This window comes from Schistocerca serialis, chromosome 4 (assembly GCF_023864345.2).
Source record: "Schistocerca serialis cubense isolate TAMUIC-IGC-003099 chromosome 4, iqSchSeri2.2, whole genome shotgun sequence".
NCBI classification, from domain to species: domain Eukaryota; kingdom Metazoa; phylum Arthropoda; class Insecta; order Orthoptera; family Acrididae; genus Schistocerca; species Schistocerca serialis.
This window is the reverse complement of record NC_064641.1, coordinates 19,610,140-19,627,200: the sequence shown is the minus strand read 5'-3', so window position 1 is coordinate 19,627,200 and position 17,061 is coordinate 19,610,140. Positions and strand designations below refer to the sequence as shown.

Sequence of the window (17,061 nt, the reverse complement as noted above, 5' to 3'; positions counted from 1 at the left end):
TAATGGTTAAAGTGTATGGCCACGAAGCGAAAGGTTCTGAGTTCGAACCTTATTCGGTGCTTAATACTTTCTTTATTTAAAAACAATATCGAAGTGTGCAATGGTTTACTACATCCAATGCTGCACAATAACTGCGTTGAACTTCGAAACAAAATTAAGTCATTTATTGGGAGAAGGTATCAGTCAAGAAGATGTTTAAAACTGAAATATTTGGGACAAATAGTATTTGTGAAATCGAATGATAAAGTGTGGCAAAGCAGTCGAAACACCATGTGTCTGCACAGGCGAGCAGGGCAGTGATGACAAAATCGCGCACAGCGCGGAATGCGGGGAGCACGTCTCTGTAGCAGCGAAAGGGTTGATGCGGACGTGGTGGCTATACTTCATAAACTGCGCGCTCCCCCCTAAACGTAAGTTTGCGAACTATACTATGGCGCCGCTTCTCTTGGCGCGAACAACTGGCAACGCAGCAATCTCCCGCGTCTGGGCGGGCATGCGCGTGCCGCCAAGATAAAAGAATTGAACTATAGACACTTGTTACAAGTTACATGGAAGAGCTAGGCGTGCGGCACGCTGCTCCATCTTGTAGTTAAGCTTTTATAAGTTCGATGTCATCCAGCTGCTCCACAAATGTATTGAAGATGTCTGTATAAACTGTAGAGTCTTCAGTCATATCAAAGAAAATGGGGCCAGCATTCCTGGAAGCTGACATTGAGCACCACACACCGACCTTTTCATCATACAGTGGTTTTCCATGGATGATATGGAGGTTAACACCAGCCCAGTATCTACTGTTTCGCGTGTTGATGTAACCTGGAAGATGCAACCATGCCTCATCTGTAAACTAAGTTATGCAGAGGCTGTTGAATAAGAAACCCCTGAAACTATCGACAGTAATGCATTCTCTTCTCATGGTCTGTTTCTTGCGCACTTGCAAGAAGTGCACTCTGTATGCTCGAAATGCCGATTTCTTCGGAGCTCTATGCTGGTTCAATCGACAAAATGAATTCCTTGGAGAGTACTTCAAGCGTCTTTGAACATTATCAATAACCTCTGCATTCAACGACTGTTTATGTTCGCAACTGACACCCTTTACTCCATCAGTTGTCTACAGCTTTCTTAAATTGATAATATTGCTAGCTTTGCTGGAACATCGCGCAGATTGAATTCTTTCTGGCTGTTGTAACCTATGACTTTGCCTTCCAATGTATTTTCACAATAGAAACTCGTTCTCGAGGTGCGTAATGCATCTTCCTGCCAGTTAAAGTCTGCGAACGAATCACTGATTTGCTCGAACTACACACTCACTACACTTCACAAACCGTGACCAACGAGGCTACCAGCGAACTAACACGAGCCGAGCAAGCGCGGCATAACGCCGGACAAAGAACAACAGGCGCAGAAACAAAGGTCAACTTGCCAACAACGGGCGGTACTTCTAGTTCTCCTAGACAACTTCCCCGTATTTACGAGCTTCCGGAGGAAGGAGATCAAATTTATATGGATCGCCCCCTATTTCACAACTGCAAAATGACCCACGAACTGACTACGTTAAAACTGAAGCTGAAAATACTCACTGAAAATACTAACAAGAGGCCATGAAGTTGTGATCACAGATTCACTTCAAACTTTGTGTGTCTTTAGGAGGCCACTAAAACAACAAAATGCGAAAGTAGCAAGGTGTACTACTGTGGCAATTCCGAGAAAATCGCAAGTGAATTTTACGCATCGATTATGTAACTGATGTACCTGAACGAAGGTGCTGGTCGTTCGAATTCGTGGTAGTCAAGTGATTAGCGTTCGAGCTTCGAAGACGAACATGTATGAGGGGACGATTCGGCTCCTGCTCAGACTTATTCGTTAATCTATTTCTTTCATCACTGGTCATATTACTTAACTTATATGACATTTGAGAGGTTATGTAACTAAAAAAAAACAAGTGTATTTCCATGGAGTTTTAGTACATTTCATGTTATTTGACTACATAACAACTTTAATTACATTCCGTTGTACATCAACAGTTTCCAGCACCGATATTTGCGAAAATGTCGCGTTACGCACAGTTTGCATCCAAACTATCGCAAGAAAGAGAAATTTTTCAAAATGTCAACGAGGTATGCTTTTCCTTAGATACACTGAATATTCCCTGTAAATGCTGGAAAACTGAATTCATTCGAAGTAGTAGGTACCATTTCAATTTGTTTTCCACGTCTGTATGACAAACACCATCCTGCAACATGTGATCTCGAGAGCACATCCGACGAGTAACTGTACATCACTCTTGTATTCTGACTCATTGTGATTTACTTTATTAGTGACTGTGAATAACGTCACTCGCATCATTATTTATCGAGTTTTGCCTAGGCTTTCCAAGCCCGTACCCCGTCATTGAAAATGTAATTAAAAATAGTAAACAGTCAAATAACATATGAAATTCACAACAACTTCACGAAAATGCACGTGGGATTATTTTTTTCATTATATTAGCTCTCAAATGTCATATAAAATAAATAATTTCACGGGTGACGGGAAAGACATAGATTGAGAACTAGCAGTCACTGTAGCTGGATTCGAACCCTCGCCTCGCACACGTCCTTCTTCCTAAGCGCGAGAGCTAACTACTTTTTTTTTTAGCTCATTTTGTTCGTTGCAATAGTTCGAGGCGGACGTCCCGTGATACTCGCTGAAGTTCGTCGTTGGTCCATTCACTCTGTTTTTTTTTTTTTTCTTTTTCATTACAGAGGGCAGCTAACCCTCTGTAGATCTTGATGTCAACTAGAGAATGACGTATTTCCATTATTATCCAACAAATGCACAGTTATAAATTATTTATTGACCGTTCCATATAAGGGTGCTAAAACAAGTACCCGGTGGGTATAATTGGGTGCTAAAACAAGTACCCGGTGGGTATAATTATAGTGATCGTGTTCCAAGAGCTGCAGTGCAGGTTGTAAACGTTGCTGGACGCTGAAACATCGTAGGTACGTCCATTAATCGTTGAGCTTGCAAAGCATCCAGAAAAAAATACCTATAGTTCTACTTTCTGCCACCAGTTGAAAATATGGCACTGTAAGGAGTCAGAATGTGAAATGTCTGTTGTTTCGACGTCAATATGCTGTACGTCGCTAGGCGATGCGTGTTGATTTCTTTTATGAAGTGGTAATTGGTGTAAAGGGTATATGAAACGCAGTGGCCGTTGAGAAAAAGACGTACACTCCTGGTAAAGTTGTTTTATCACAACGACGGAAACAACATCGCTGCAGAGTGAGTATATCACCGATAGGAACAGCTGTGAAGAGGTCCCATGATAGTAAATGGGCTAAGGAATACGATCAATTAACTTGAAGAAACAGGTGAACAATGGTGGTGCAGATGAGAAAGGAAAGTAGCTCATTCCCATAGCAGTTGTTGATGAAGTGCAGCACTCGCTTTATTAGCATCCACCGCTCGAGTTATCACAGAAATTGTCTCTTCCCTGGCCAATTGTTCTAAAGATTTTGCGGCGCATTTTACAATGGTATACCTACGAGATTCAGAATGTGCAAATAATGAAGCTCCAAGATAGGCTACAACGTCATGACTTCGCCCTTCGTTTTGTGGCTTGCACAGAACTGGCTGACATGTCCAGTAGAATTGCTACAAAAGGTTTTATTGTTTTAATGGCTTCGTTTGTGTCCCAGTATGACTATCCTAGGTTTTCCCCCTTGGCGGAGTTGTGGAAAAGTGGTGGGGGGCAAAAATGTACCCGAAGAAAGGGTATTTTTTCGCTTTTGTGATTATATCTCGTAAATAACTCACAGTATCGAAAACGTAGTGGAATTAAAAATTGTAGGGCATGAAATTCTGCATTGAATGAGACCATCTGCATATTTTTTTGGATCATCCGTTTCCACAATAGTGCTCTTCAAAATTGGACCAATTTTACATCACATTCTGGCTGCTTATAGCTCCATATTTTCACCTGGTGGCGGAAAATAGAACTATTATTTTTTTAGCAAACTCCGCGAGCGCACCGGCTGATGGATACACCTACAATGTTTCAACGTCCTGTGATGTATATAGCCAGCACTGCAGCGCTAGGAACACTACCAGGTTAGTTATGACCACCCAGTATTTCCCCAAATGTACAGAATTCCAGTACAGCTGAATTATCAGGCGCTGTACAAACAACTCGCTGAACTTCAGGGAAATAGAATACTCCGAGGATTGTAAATCTTCTTTTTCCATCCCATCCAGGGCAATAGGACAGGTTTAAATTCTACATCGCCATACAAACTTGATGGCAATGAAGATGTGGTCCTTATATTTTACGCTGGTTTATGAAAAGTATCAACGAGAGAGAAATATGTCTAACAGAAAGATATTGTTCTTTTTTGGAATTTATCCGTCGCATTGGACCTATCATCTAAACTTTTACAGTTTTTGTCTCAAATTCGTTATTACACTGGTTGAAAATTTACAACAAAGTGATCACACTTCCTTTGGATTTTCTGAGACATATTTGATGTGTCGTTTTGATTTCTTCACATTTGGTATCAGATTCATCGTCAATGGAGACCATTGTTTACCTCATGTTAAGGGAATGTAAGCGACAATAATTGCATCAATCTGCTATATCTATATTTATATGAACATCTCAAACCGATATTGTGGTGCCACTCTCTCCTGCTACAGTTCAGAATGGCGCTCCGGCAGAATTACTGCCGAAATATCTCGGAATGGACTCGAATACAGTATCTCTGATTTTAACACAATGGTTTTTTTTTTCACGAGATTTACACTGTCTGCCGGCCGAAGTGGTCGAGCGGTTAAAGGTGTTACAGTCTGGAACCGCACGACCGCTACGGTCGCAGGTTCGAATCCTGCCTCGTGCATGGATGTGTGTGATGTCCTTAGGTTAGTTAGGTTTAACTAGTTCTAAGTTCTAGGGGACTTATGACCACAGCAGTTGAGTCCCATAGTGCTCAGAGTCATTTTTTACACTGTCTTATCAAAAGTATTCCGACACCTGTAAGTGGAAGTTAATAATGGATGTGTCCCCCTTCGCCCTTATCAACAGCATGATTTCTAATGAGGACACTTTCAATGAGTAGTCTGAACGCCTGTCGAGGAATGGCACTCCATCCTACCGCAATAGCCGAAACCAGAGAAGATCTGGAGCCAAGTCCAAGTACTATCTCATCCCAAAAGTGATGTGTTGGGTTCAGGTCCGGACTTTGAGCAGGCCAGTCCATTTCAGGAATGAATCTGTCTACAAACCATTGCTTCACAGACATTGGTGTATGACAAGGTGAATTGTCATGTTGATCCAGTCATCGTTTCTGAACTATTGCGCTACTGTACACCGTATACAATGGTTTCCTTAAACGTAGTAAGGGGACCACACCATAACCACGGAAAACGACCCCCCTCCCATCTGGTAGCACCACCTCCTCCATACTTCTCTGTTGGCATTAGACATTGACGGCAGATAATGTTCTCGAGGCATTCGCCAAACCCGAACCCTCCCATCGGATAGTCACAGGGTATAGCGTGATCCATCACTCTAAATTACTCGTCTGCAGTCATCGAGTGTCCAGTGGTGTCATTCTTTACACCGCGTCGAGTGTCACTTAGAACTGAATATGTAAATAGATGGATTATGAACACCTGGTCGACAACTGTATTCCATTCTTTTGACTCCATATGTGCAGTCACTGTGTTAACTGAATTGCTGAAATCACTTTGAAACTCCCAAGTGAGTACATCCACCGATTTCTTTCGACCACCCTCCATAATGCTCGATGGTCCCTGTCCATCGGTATATGATGCCTGATATGTCTGATTTTGGTTTAGCTGCGATCGTTCCTTCGCGTTTCCACTTCACAATCACATCACCAACAGTCAACGTAGGCAGCTTTACAAGAGTTGAAATGTCCCTGGTGATACACTATTCAGGTAATAGCCAATGACTGTCCACGATCGAAACACTGAACTCTTCTGACAGTCAAATTCAGCTGTTACTGTTTCTCTACTGACAACACAATACTCCTCGCCTCGTTTTATATTGGCGCGTCTGCTTCTCGTGACATCTAGGGGTCAATTTCGCATTACAGAGGGGTGTCCGGATAGTTCAGATAGTGTGTGTCGGAGGAACTAATGTTGTACTTGACTCTTCTTTGATCATGTGCTCTCAAAATTTTAACGTACCTTTGTGTGGTCCAAAACACCTCTCCTGCAGCGTCGGCTACTGAATTTGGATGAACAACCTTGTAACCGAGCAGTAAGGCTTATTTTTTCTTCACTCAGTTCCTTTTCTATCTTTTCACTTATTCGATTTAGTAAAATTCTTTCAAAAATCTTGACCGTATGACTCATGAGGGTTATTCCTCTGTAGTTTTTACAAAGTCTTTTATTGCCTTTCTTGAAGATGGGAACAAGTTAAGAACAGCATGGGTTTAGGAAAGGAAGGAGCACAATCGATCTGATATTTTCTATCCGTCAACTGATGGAAAAAAGTTGGGAGTATAACAAAAGGGTGATAATGGTTTTTATAGACATAGAAAAGGCATATGACTCAGTTGACAGGGACAGACTCTGGGAAGAACTGAAGAAGATAGATATAGAAGATGGATACATTAATGTTATAAAGACGATGTACAGAGGCCACAATTGTAGAATTAGAGCACCACTGGGGAACTCTGAACACTGCGAAATAAGACGAGGACTTAAGCAAGGAAGTATTCTATCTCCTGCACTTTTTAATGTTGTGATGGAGGGAATGAATAGGGCAGTTAAAGATATAGTAAAAGAAAAAGACAAAAAGATGATTTTTGCAGATGATATGGTAATATGGGGTGATAAAGAGGTAGATGTACAGTTACAGCTTGATGCTTGGAAGGAAATAATGAAAAGGTATGTATTAAAAATAAATAAAGATAAGAGTGAAGTAATGGTATTTGGAAGAGAGAAAGGAATCAATGGAAATATTACCTTGAATGGAGAACCCCTCAAAGTGGTAGAAAGTTTCACTTATTTAGGGAATGAAATATCTAGGGATGGAAGAATAACTAACGAAATTAATAGGAGGTTACAGAAGGGAGGCAATTTCTACCAAACAATAAAACATCTGATTTGGAATAATGAAGTTTCATAAAGAGCAAAACTCCTGATGTATAAGAATTATTACTTCCCTATTGTCACCTATGGTGGAGAAACATGGACAATGAAAGAAAGGGACTGGAGCAGACTGCAAGCAGGGGAAATGAAATTTCTCGGAGCAGTTAAGGGACAAACAAGAATGGACAGAGTAAGGAATGTAGAGATTAGAAAGGACCTCAAACAAGAAAGTATGAGAGAAGAAATTGAAAGAAAGAGATTAAGATGGTATGGGCATGTTAAGAGGATGCATGGGCAGAGACTCCCCAAAATTATGGAAGAACTAAAGATGGATGGGAAAAGACCTAGAGGGCGCCCAAGAACACGGTGGAAAATGGGAGTGAGAATATCTTTTGAAAGGAGAGGTGTGACCTGGCAGGAATTGGAGGAAGAAAAGTGGTGGGAGGACCGAGCCAAATGGAGAGGACTCGTCAGCACCCAGACCTGGCAGTAGCTGGAGCGGGATTCGGGTATAGATAGATAGATAGAAGGCTTATTTTTCTACCTACTGATGTGCAACATCTTACATTTCACATACCATCAAAGCCAGGTAGGGCAGGGAAGACATGGCAATCCCGGCAACTGCCCACTCGACACTCGTTGCGATCTGGCGGAGACACGTGGGGTGCACCTCGATGCTCTGCAGGTTTGCCATGCCCATGTTGGCAATGGTGCTGAACTGCATCAGCATGGTCGCCACCACGATTCCTGCACCCGCGATGTGCGCTGCACAAAACGGGAATTTTTGTATGTTCAGTTCTGAGGAAGAGACATACATTTACTTGCCAGCAATAGATTGAGCTATCCTATTAACATTCTGATCTTACCCTGGGCCAGCGATTTAACAGGAACACCACAACCTTACTCTAACAGAGTGGAAGATAGATTATGTGCTCCATCTGTCTGTGAATTTTGCAAACTTTGTTGGTGCAGTTTCGGTTTTAGCTTTTTGTGGTACTGTACTTCTGAGGTAGACATGTAAATCCAGCCTGACATGCACATACATAGGTGTGAAGAAACAGCTGATAAATAAACCCATCCTGTAATTCATGATTTATGCAACTCCTTTTGACCCTTTACTTCATTTTTATACAGTTTTCAGACATACGTTCATAATTTAATGGTAACAGTTGAAATTTGATCAGTATGGTTTTGTTAATCAAATTTCAAATCCAGGATTCCATTTTCTCTTAAATGGTTGGATTCCTTTGTTGATATAATACACCTCTTCTTAAACCAGTTTGTTTAAAATTGCTCAATATTTTTGTTTACATTTACATTATATTCTGTCTGGGTTATTGACAGTCATAGTATTATATATTTCTGTGTGAACAGTTCACGCTAAAACCTAAAATCAAAGCTAGTGCACCATTTTACTTCTCCTTATTTTACTTCAACCATTTTCGCCCTTGTTAAGTGAAACTACAGTTACTTCACGTTTTTAAAAGCTCAAAACGCTGAGTAACAAGGACTTAAAGGTACCATAACTACCTTAAAATAAATAGTGTGTTCATTGGACTAGGCAATTAATTGATACATATACAACCCATAAATTTCTTATGCTTGTATCGCAACACATCATGCAATTTAACAATAATGACTGGAAGATACTATCCTTAAATGCATATCTGACAAGTGTTTGGCAAATTGCGAATAAATAAACCTATGATCGAATAATGTATCAATACTATAAATTCTGCACATATTCTAAAGAATTTTCAATATTAAAAAAATATACAAAGGCATCAATAGTAACATTTATTCCTTGTAATCTTTTTGTGTGGTTCTATCATATGTTATCACAATTTTTCGTTTCAGCACACACAGTAATGTGTGTCTATAAAGCTAATTACTTACTGTGATATAACATATAATGTATGTTTTGCATCTTCTGACAGTAAATAGCCCTTGTATTTCTTTTAATTAAAGTGAACCCTAAAATAAAATGGGTTCCAATTTTCAGATGTTGTCTGATAAAATTGATTAATTTTGAGTATTCATCTCAGATGACTGTCATAGCAAATTGAGTGGGGTAGTCCAGATTTTCAAACAGATGCATATTACAAGAAAACTTCATTTTATTATATGTCGTCATTTACTCTTTGTTACTACCAAAATAGTGCTTAATTTGTAAAGTTAGTTTGTTTATCTCTTGTAACTGAATTTCTTACTGTTTCTTAAACAACCACTTCATGTGTAATCATAGTAAACAACATCAGCTGCTTACAACAAAAATAACTTATAATTATAAGTTTTCGTACATTTTCTCAGCAAGGATTTTTGGGTTGAATCCATTTTTCCGGGCTTGTATTCAATTATGAACTGCTGATCGTCTCCACTTTCAAATCAGGTTAGATTTTGCAGCTATATATTGTACTTGCATCAACAGTTACTCTCACAGATTCCATGTTCCCATGATACTGGACTAGGAAATTATAGGGTAGATTGTGATAGATGAAGCTGTTAACCTGTCCCTATCAGTTCGAATAGATCTCATCCCATGTACTAAAATACCTGTCGCCCAACAACAGACAACAAATAGAAGTTGTAAACCACTAAGACAACCGTCTAGCTCCACCAAACGGTCTTTTACCCATAACTGGCATGTCTTTACTTCTATTTTTTTTGCCCTATTTTTGTTCTCCCCCATCGACGAAGCAGCTGAATATTCACTTAGCGATTACCTTCTCCATGATTTAGATTAAATTTCAGCAGATTTGTGTTTATATAACCGTGAATCATATCGTTGGCATTTTTGACGTTCTCATGCTGATTAAATTTATGGACTAGCTATGTAGCTGATAGCTGTACAGTGTATTAATCAGTATATCTGAGTATTTGTTGAGTCGAGTTATGGCAGTATATTGTTTTCTCGTTTGTTGTATTGTATCCCCCCATAAGATCTTCTATCCCATTCGTGATCAATCCGATTACCTGCAGTGACTTATTCCTGTAAATATGTAACTAAGTAATTTACCCCTTGCTGAAAGCAAAATGTCTACTATTCCATTAAGCCAAGGAGAATCAACGGCAGTACAATGGCATCCTAAACCTTAGAATGTGTAACAGCGCATATTGACCATCATCGCACATTACTGTACATGGCCATTTATTATTGAATTTCGTCAATATCTAACCTGTGGTTCTTAATTGCCACAGTCTATGAGCAACAGAGAAGCGAACATTCCTGGATGTGCTCCATCTGTACTGATCTCATAGTTGACCCACTTGGTTGTCACAGCAGCCTTCTCTGACTATTGACATCTAACTGATCTATGTTACGATTTTCATCCAATTTTTAAATAAGATAGAGGCTAAATCAGCAGAGAGACATGGTCGCAGCTCACCAGTCAGCAGGTAGAAGACGAGGACACAGGCCATTGCAGCCAACAGTGCACTGGCCACGCCGGGCCAACGGCGACCGAACCTCGCTCCGAAGTAGTTCACCAGGTAGTATGCAGTGAACTTGGCCGCACCCTGAGCCACTATCCCCAGGAAAGGGTTCACGCTCAGTCGGCTCACTGCTATCACTGGTGAGTACATTGTCAGCAGGTGTACCGACCTAGTAACAACCAGAAATGCGCACATTATTCTGTATCCACTAACAAATTTCAACATGCACAGACTCCTTTAAATGGGCTTACGACACAGTCTTTATTGTAGTGTCTGATTAAAAATTGTAATTAAGCTATATCTGTACCAAAAATGAAATTAAAAATACAATTTTACTATCATCATACATGAAGACTTAATAAGCTTCTACATTGTTTTTAGGTACCCTTGATATCAGATCAATGTAAAGTGTATGACAGATAGATGGCCAGTCTGAAGCTTCTTTCTAAACAAGCCCTCTTGATCTGATGTTCTTAGTAGCTACAATAATGTGGATTATCAGTTCTATTAATCTAAAGCCACTCCATTTCCTGATATATACATCTCTTAAGTTCACAACCGAATTCAGGCTTCGCATCCAGGCCATTTTCAAGTAGATTTGAAAGTGGTGCTTTTGTAAGGCACCTTTACAGGTGGGGGGGGGGGGGAGGGGGGAGTAACAATGGAAAAGTCACGTGACAAGGTGAGCAAGCCGCTCCCACGCCGTCTACACGTAGTTCAGTGTATTCGCTAAGATCGAGAAATAGACTGGTGTAAATGGGATAGGAGAATGATAGGTGTTTTCCTTCTGTAGATAACAATGGCCCCATAGATAGCGATACAGGTGATGCTGCACCTCTGTAATCACAGATGATTGGACGCCCTGAGGGCGCGAGCACGGAATCCTGGCAGAAACATGATGTCGTGACAGATCACTAGTGGACATTGCATGGGGGCTTAATTAAATATGATTGAAAATATTTTTAGATTTTTAGTAGCTGTGTGTCCGATTACGCTATGTCTCGTAAACGGTTGGCCCTGACTAGTATTATCACGCTATCTGACTGCAAAGAACAACAACAAAGAATGAAATGAAAATTTTCATAAACACAATTAATTAATTAAGTCCCCAGCAACTATAAAACCTACTAAACCAAACCACAAGTATAACTGTTCTGTATGTGGGAGTGTGACTCAACGCACACATCTGGCACGGTTCTTCTCCAACAAGACAAGAATTTTTGAATACCAATTATACTGACGTGATAAAAGAAAATTAGAAATACGATAATTGCGTAAGGAAAGCAGAATTACACTCTAATACAAGAACACAAGCCAGATGCTTTGTTGACTGAACCTGTAATGATGCATTATTTGAAACATGGAAATAATGAAAAAACACGCAATATTTTACCTTCATATATATTGACGAAATGCACTCTGATCATTACAATATCTTCATTAGAATAACATCTGCTATCTCTCCCATCAAATAACTGGATAAAACATGGAACAAACACTCCTAACTACAACATCTCGACAAGCCTTACCCACTCGCACATCTCAACACGAACTGACTACTACGAGTTCTTAACAGGCACTGACTTCTACGAGCTCTCTCCTAGCACTGACTTCTACGAGCTCTCGACAAGCACTGTGGAGGCGGCTTAATAATACTCTTTGGCGCAATCTCTGGCGCAGTGGCTCAGTGTAGCCACCTTTCATATGCCCCTCCTCCACAGGCCAGAATTTGATGGTATTTTTGCCAGCATTGGTGGTGAAAATACCACCAAATTCGTTCAGAAAAATACAGACAAAAATAAAAGATAATATTAATACCTAAATATCACATAATTAGTTAAAATTTTGGCTTTGCACTGACCTTTCAATAACCTAATATATAAAATACAGTAGGCAATACAAATTCTTTTCATACAAGTGGCTTCACATAAGAGTTCACATAATACACAAAAAATCAGTTTATACAAATGTTCACATAAAATACTTTTAATTGTTCAAAAAAAAAATAGTTGATAATTCCAGCCCAGCAATGGTCCACAGGTGCAAACACCAACAAGTGACATCATTTCAGTAGAAGCAGTCCATCAGTTGCACCCAGCAATGACGAGCAGGTGCAGACACCAACAAGTGACATCATTTCAGTAGAAGCAGTCCATCAGTGGCACCCAGCAATGTTGAGTAGGTGCAGACACCAACAAGTGACATCATTGCAGTAGAAGCAGTCCATCAGTGGCACCCAGCAATGTTGAGCAGGTGCAGACACCAACAAGTGACTTCATTTCAGTAGAAACAGTTCTAACAGTGGCACCCAGCAATGTTGAGTAGGTGCAGACACCAACAAGTAACATCATTTCAGTAGAAGCAGTCCATCAGTGGCACTCAGCAATGTTGAGGAGGTGCAGACACCAACAAGTGACATCATTGCAGTAGAAGCAGTCCATCAGTGGCACCCAGCAATGTTGAGCAGGTGCAGACAGCAACAAGTGACTTCATTTCCATACAAGTAGTCCATCAGTTGCACCTAGGAATGATGAGCAGGTCCAGAGAGCAGTCCATGATATTCACTATCACTGATCACACTGTTCATCAGCAGAAATTAATCATTCCTAAGTGTCACACATTATGTTGAAAAAGTGCAGGTAACAGTTCATAATATTTGCCCTCACTAATCAGACAGTTCAGGCATGAACAATAGTTTGAATACACGTACAAATGCTTTTACACTAAACATACAAATCATAACAAACACTCAAATGATGTCAGATAATTTTCATATTAACTATTACAAGTACTCAAATATCAGTAAACCTATAATATTTATGGGTGTCAGTGCAAGCCACTACAAACAAATTAAATAATATTTACGAGATAGGTGGGTAGGATTAGGAAAGGAAAACACACAAAACACACTCATTCATCTTTCATCCACATTAAGTACTACTGTGTAATTGAATGGTGTTAACTGTGTAAATGTAATTCTGTCAAAATCTGATGTTCATCATATGTATCAAGTAGTAGTGGCAGCAATGTATAACAGTCAATAATAGTTAGGTCAACGTCATAGTCATCATGTCAAGACCAATGTTTGCCAAGCCAGATCAAATGTACTGTTGTTGAACAACTGTCAGTGAGCCAAGATATGCAAATACTTCCTCTCTTCAAAAAAATATATACTGCTTAGTGATTTAACAAAGTGTGTGTATAGACTATCTTCCTTCTACTTTAGTGTTCTAGTCTGCTATCTTCATCCTCCTTGTTCCATAAGACCAACAAAAAAAAATATGCATCTCACTTACTTTACCTCTTATCCACCAAAACTCCAATAATCATCAACTTCACACAATCTCAATAATACCTCAATAATACCTCTTCAATACGTCGATACATATAAACCTTATTGCCAATATATGCTTCTCACTTACTTTACCTCTTATCCTCCAAAACTCCAATAATCATCAACTTCACACAATCTCAATAATACCTCTTCAATGCGTCGATACATATAAACCTTATTACCAATCTCATTTCACTTCCATAACAACTCTTTCCTCTAGTCAATCTCCTCGAACAAGTACAGATAAAATCCTAATGCAAATCTCATCATCCCATACAATCCGAAGACACATTGTCAACACACAACCTCTGTGTAATCCATCTGACCCAAATCTTCTGCTCATTATGAATTATAAACAAAGAAATGCATACATGACCTCTAACAGACTTAGTTCGAATAACTCTCAGTAATTAAGTACGATTACGGAATGTGAATGATCATAATATTTCACAGTGTGTACACCACTTCAAGAATTATGGCAGAAGCAAACATGTGGAGTATTTCTTGTATCAAGTGTCACTTCCTATTTCAATTGCTCACGAAAAATGCAGTGTAATAACTGTTAATGGTCTAAACGTAGTAATGGTATGTCATGTCGTTAGCTTCCTTCCTATTAGCATAAAGTTATACAGCTTCCATAAAACCTCCAGCTCATGTGACTTCTATGAAGTTTCTTGTACTAATGTCGTTCGTCGAATTATAGCAGTTCATTTTCTTATCTTAAAAATATAAGGCACTTAGCGTAAGCAAAACAAGCACTAGCGAGTAAATACACCAGTAGAGAACAGAATGTCAAAAAGTGGATGCAGCACAATCCTTACAACGAGGCTCTGCCAAGCGAACAATCTGTAGCCTATACCATAGTGTAACCTAAACTCTATATTCGTACACTGTACATCAGCATTTCTATACACCAAATTAAAGAGTAGTTATGACAACAACAGAAATGTATCAATATGCAATCCATATGCAAAGCAGTAAACATGTCATTAGCATCATATCAGCATAAGCAAATAAATGTTCATATGTCATCTTAATAAGTAAACATGAAGGCGCAAGCAGATAAATCACAAAGTATAACTTACATACATATCAGCACAACAAATCAGGTGACAATTATAATTTAAATAAATAAGCACAGCAGGCACATAATTAAAAAATATGACATCAGTGAAAAAGCATAGCAGCCAAGCGATGCATAATATATACAAATAACAATCCTGTTCATTAATAAAACATTGACAAAAATCAGAAAATGTACGCAAGCACGTCGCTTCACACGTAAATTCATAGAACATGAAATTAGCACAAAGTATGAATCACGTAATCGCGAGCAGCAAACTACGTCCAAAGTACGTACCTAAGTGGAAATATGTTACCTGAAAAATGAACTCAATTAATAGTTACCTTTTTTAGTTAGTTTATTAGTTTCTTCTTCGAAATTACATTCTTCCTGAAAATTTCTCGATAAGAAGTCGTCTTAACGTCGGACACGCACAGAATTTACCTGAAGTTCTTAAATATTTAACACAAACGTATCCTGAAAAATACTGAATGTTAATAACATAATTCATCAAGTCACTATAGCTTTATACTGAATTTATTCGGAGAAATTAAAACTGTGTATTTGTTTTCGGCTGTCAGTGCATTCGCACTGAGCGCTCGATCAGCTGTAGGCGCGTGACGTATGAAGCAATTGTTCGCGGTCAACGACTGCCTTGTGCGGCGCGCAGACTTGATTGTTGCTTTGAGTATGTGCCGCCGCCAAAACACAGCGCGGTATCCTTGTACTCTCTGCGTGTTTACATGTAGCTGTTAGTTTCTCACGAGTATGTCATTCCACAAAAATTTTTCAAAAGTATATCATTCCACAAAAATTTTGGAAACTAGGAACCTCACGTTTTGTGGTAGGAACAGCATAATTACGAATACCGTCTAATTTTTTTGGATCAGGAAGAATACCGAGAAATTTCACCCGAGAACGACCAAATTCAGATTTTTCCAAGTTTACTGTAATGCCAACTTTTGCAAAGATACGTAATAATGAGTCCAAAATTTTGTTGTGCTCACTCCAAGAATGTTTAGCAATAAGAATGTCGTCAACATATGAAGTAATATTGTAACGAAGATAAACAGGTAAAATCTCATTTAAGCTACGAATGAATGCTGCTGAAGATACAGTAAGTCCACATGGTAATTTCCAAAGTCACTTTTGGGTAAAACAGTCATATCCGGTTATTGTTTACTTACTCACTAGATAGATTGATAGTCGAAGAGTTGGTTTGACAGATGCAAAGAATAGTAAAAGAGTAGGCAGCGGTACAGAAAACTAAAAGAGAAATAGCACCACTACAGCTCGGGGCCCTATGCTCGCTACGGCACATATTCACTTAGAGTAGTGAATCCCCTGAGGACATTAATAGCCGCACATAATTTCAAGTTTGTGACCTAGTGTCCAATATGGTGGGAGTGCGTACATAAATTGATCTAACCATGAACATGGATGTATGTCATTCTTAGAGTTGCGGAAGATCTTAAATTTCCGAACAGTCAAAAAGCGTTTATAGTCAAAGTTTTCGCCTCGTGGCGACAAAGACCTACCGCGTCTGTCCCAGTCACAATGACGATTATTGTTAAATTCGCGCGCCTGGCGCTCTCTTGTTGCATCCCGTAAATGAAATAAATTATTTTCTTCAAACCCTTCTGGTATCTGTGATTCTAAATTTCCTTTGCCGTCTTTTCCTATGATTTCGCCTTGAATTTGTTTGACTTGCTTTTTTAATACCTCAAATTCCCTTTTCACGCGTTCATTAAATTTTCCCTTATTTTCAACATGCTTATTTACGTTCTGATACTCTTCGGTTTCTGCAAATGGTACTGGAGCTGTATCATCCGAATCTCTGTCCCCATGTAAACTAAGATTTGTCAGTTTATCTGAAATTTCCTCAACTCTTTCCGATAAGTCACCTAATTGTTCTTTCTGTTTATTTACGTCTTCCGTAAGTGTCGCGACTCGGGTTTCAGTATTGACACATTTGGTAGTTAACTGTTCATATTGTTGTGTTAAGTTATTTATTCTGTCATTTGGTACGGATTCCTCGATTCTCTCAAATATTTCTTCCTTATCGTGTGCACATTGTAAATTTAACTCTGAAAATTTCTGTACTATCACGCGATCTCTTTCTTCCTGTTCTCTA

General features: G+C 39.2%; 1 protein-coding gene across 1 annotated transcript in view; it reads right to left on the bottom strand.

Moving 5' to 3' along the window:
- LOC126473678 (solute carrier family 22 member 7-like) overlaps nucleotides 1–17,061 on the bottom strand; it is a 98,504-nt gene that overhangs the window by 3,015 nt on the left and 78,428 nt on the right. The window contains exons 7-8 of the mRNA XM_050100913.1: nucleotides 10,485–10,699; nucleotides 7,676–7,863 (exon numbers count right to left, since the gene is read on the bottom strand). Coding sequence (XP_049956870.1) covers nucleotides 7,676–7,863; nucleotides 10,485–10,699 — 403 coding nt within the window. The remainder of the gene's footprint in view (nucleotides 1–7,675; nucleotides 7,864–10,484; nucleotides 10,700–17,061) is intronic.